At 36.1% G+C, this 1,901-nt stretch overlaps 1 protein-coding gene across 1 annotated transcript; it reads right to left on the bottom strand.

Annotated features, from left to right (window-relative positions):
- Positions 1-244: 244 nt before the first annotated feature.
- LOC137966951 (uncharacterized) lies at positions 245-1,353 on the bottom strand. The gene is made up of 3 exons (XM_068813469.1): positions 876-1,353; positions 550-737; positions 245-451 (listed from the first exon to the last, which is right to left on the bottom strand). The coding sequence occupies exons 1-3, from the start codon at positions 1,351-1,353 to the stop codon at positions 245-247; spliced, it is 873 nt and encodes a 290-aa protein (XP_068669570.1).
- Positions 1,354-1,901: the final 548 nt, after the last annotated feature.

The raw sequence follows: 1,901 nt of genomic DNA, 5'->3' as shown, positions 1-1,901 counted from the left end.
TGTCTTTTCTGGAGGCAAATGTTTTTGTTCACATTTTTGTTCAAACTTTTTATACAAAGATTTTAAGTCTTTTAATTCTTGCCTGATTGCTTTAATTTCTCCTTGTAATGAGGCGATGGATATTGGTTGTTTAGAAGAAGTTTCTTCTTCATAATGACCAATAATTTCCTTCAAAGAATAAGGTTTCACTCCTTGGATGGGTGGGATAGTCTTTGAAGCACTTTGAATTTGATCAAGATATTCTTTAATTAAATCTCTTTGTGTGAGGATTTTCCTCCTGATCAATGTTCTCAAGCATACGTTGTTGCATAGAGGTAAGAACATTAATCTGATGCATTTGGGCCACAGATTGTAAGTGAGAACAACTACAATCTGGTTCCTCCTCTGATTGACTGGATGAGGCATAATCAATATCATCCCCAGAATCAGAATTTAAGAGAATTTTAGCCAACTGAACTCTCAATCCTTCATCAATTTGAAGTTGGTTCAATTTCTCTTTTGTTTTGCATTATTTGAATAGTGGCCTAATTTACCACATTTATAACAGACAATTTTCTTTTTGTCTGGAGGATTCCTTCTAGGAGGATATCTCTGACGAGGAGGTCTCCTAGGTTCCAAACGAGTCTTTTGATGAGACTGTCTTTTGGTATATCTCCTATTCTGATGTGAGTAGGGTTCCGGTCTCTTAGAATGAGAGGCCTTTCCTTTGCCCTTCATTTGATGGGAAGGTTGGGGTCCTGTGTCACAAGCAAATTGGTCACAGAACTCACGAAGCTCATGCTTGCCAGTCAAATTCTATTGCTTAAGCTGAGCCTGAAGTTTTAAATCATTACATAAGGCCAGTCCTTCTTGGATAATAGCACTAGTAAGGAGACCATATGTATATTGATGGTAGTTGATACTTCCAACTTCATTACCTATTCTCTTTCTTACTTTGTTAGCAAAAAGAGTTGGTAATCCATCAATGTATTTAGCTTTCCAATATTCATTATTGGCATCCGGTCTTTGCATAACTTTGGTAAGGAAAACATCTTTATACCATTTGAAATGGCTAAGAGTTCTACAACGTAAGTTTTGCAAAACCTCTCTTCCCTTATCTGTTTGGGAAGTCAATCTTCCAATAAAATGATGAACAATACATGAAATTAAGGTATAAACTGCATCGTCCTCGCCAAGGTATGCGGGAACAGCTTCAGTTTTGATAACCTTTTTAGCATTATAAATTTCATGATGTTGTTCATTGGTGAGGATATTATCCCACCAACCTTTGAGGATTCCAGAGAACCCAGCAGTTAACATTTCTGCTATTCCTTGATCGGAATTCTTATGTTGTCGACAGATGGTAGCATACATTAACATTCATTGACAATGTTCCATTACTTGATATCCAGATAAGCCATCTATATTCCATTCATAGATGGTTTTCCCATCAAAGGATTTTTGGTCTAGATAAATATTTTCTTCATACATTAGGTCCTGAGGGGTAGGCCTATGGTAATAAAGTTTATGATCTAGAGCCCATTTCCGAGTAGATTTTTTCGAATAATCTAATTTCTGAATACTCGGTTGATCTTGAATTATTTCTTGAAGAATTTCTTCAGTCTGTCGAATATTAGTTAAACCAAAATCTTGAAGATTTTGGGTTTGACCAATATCAGAATCAGAATATGCTGAAGGAGTTAAATCTTCAATATTATTTTGCGATAAAGACTCTTCTTGAGATTCTTCATCCTGTGATTTGTCAGCTTCCAAAACATGGAGACTTTTACGAACCGCATTGGCCTGGGCGTCATGAGCCTGTTGGGCGTGCTTAATTTGATCTTCGGATAGATTTAATTTTCCAAGCTGCAATAATAATTCTTCGACTACCTCTGAATTATTATCCAATTTAAAGTTCCTGA

The sequence above is a fragment of the Aristolochia californica genome, unplaced genomic scaffold, assembly GCF_029961685.1.
Source record: "Aristolochia californica isolate CCGP_79_NKW_82.1479 unplaced genomic scaffold, dmAriCali1.0.hap1 SCAF_518, whole genome shotgun sequence".
In the NCBI taxonomy this organism is placed as follows: Eukaryota; Viridiplantae; Streptophyta; class Magnoliopsida; order Piperales; family Aristolochiaceae; genus Aristolochia; species Aristolochia californica.
This window is presented reverse-complemented; position numbering and strand designations above follow the sequence as displayed.

Excerpts from the sequence above, each read along its gene's own strand:
- LOC137966951 (XM_068813469.1), bottom strand. The coding sequence starts at position 1,353 with ATGTATGCTACCATCTGTCGACAACATAAGAATTCCGATCAAGGAATA. Across the intron at positions 738-875 it reads CTACCATCAATATACATATG|GACCCCAACCTTCCCATCAA; the intron begins GTCTCCTTACTA and ends CTTGTGACACAG. Across the intron at positions 452-549 it reads CTCCAGACAAAAAGAAAATT|TTGGCTAAAATTCTCTTAAA; the intron begins GTCTGTTATAAA and ends TTGAGAGTTCAG.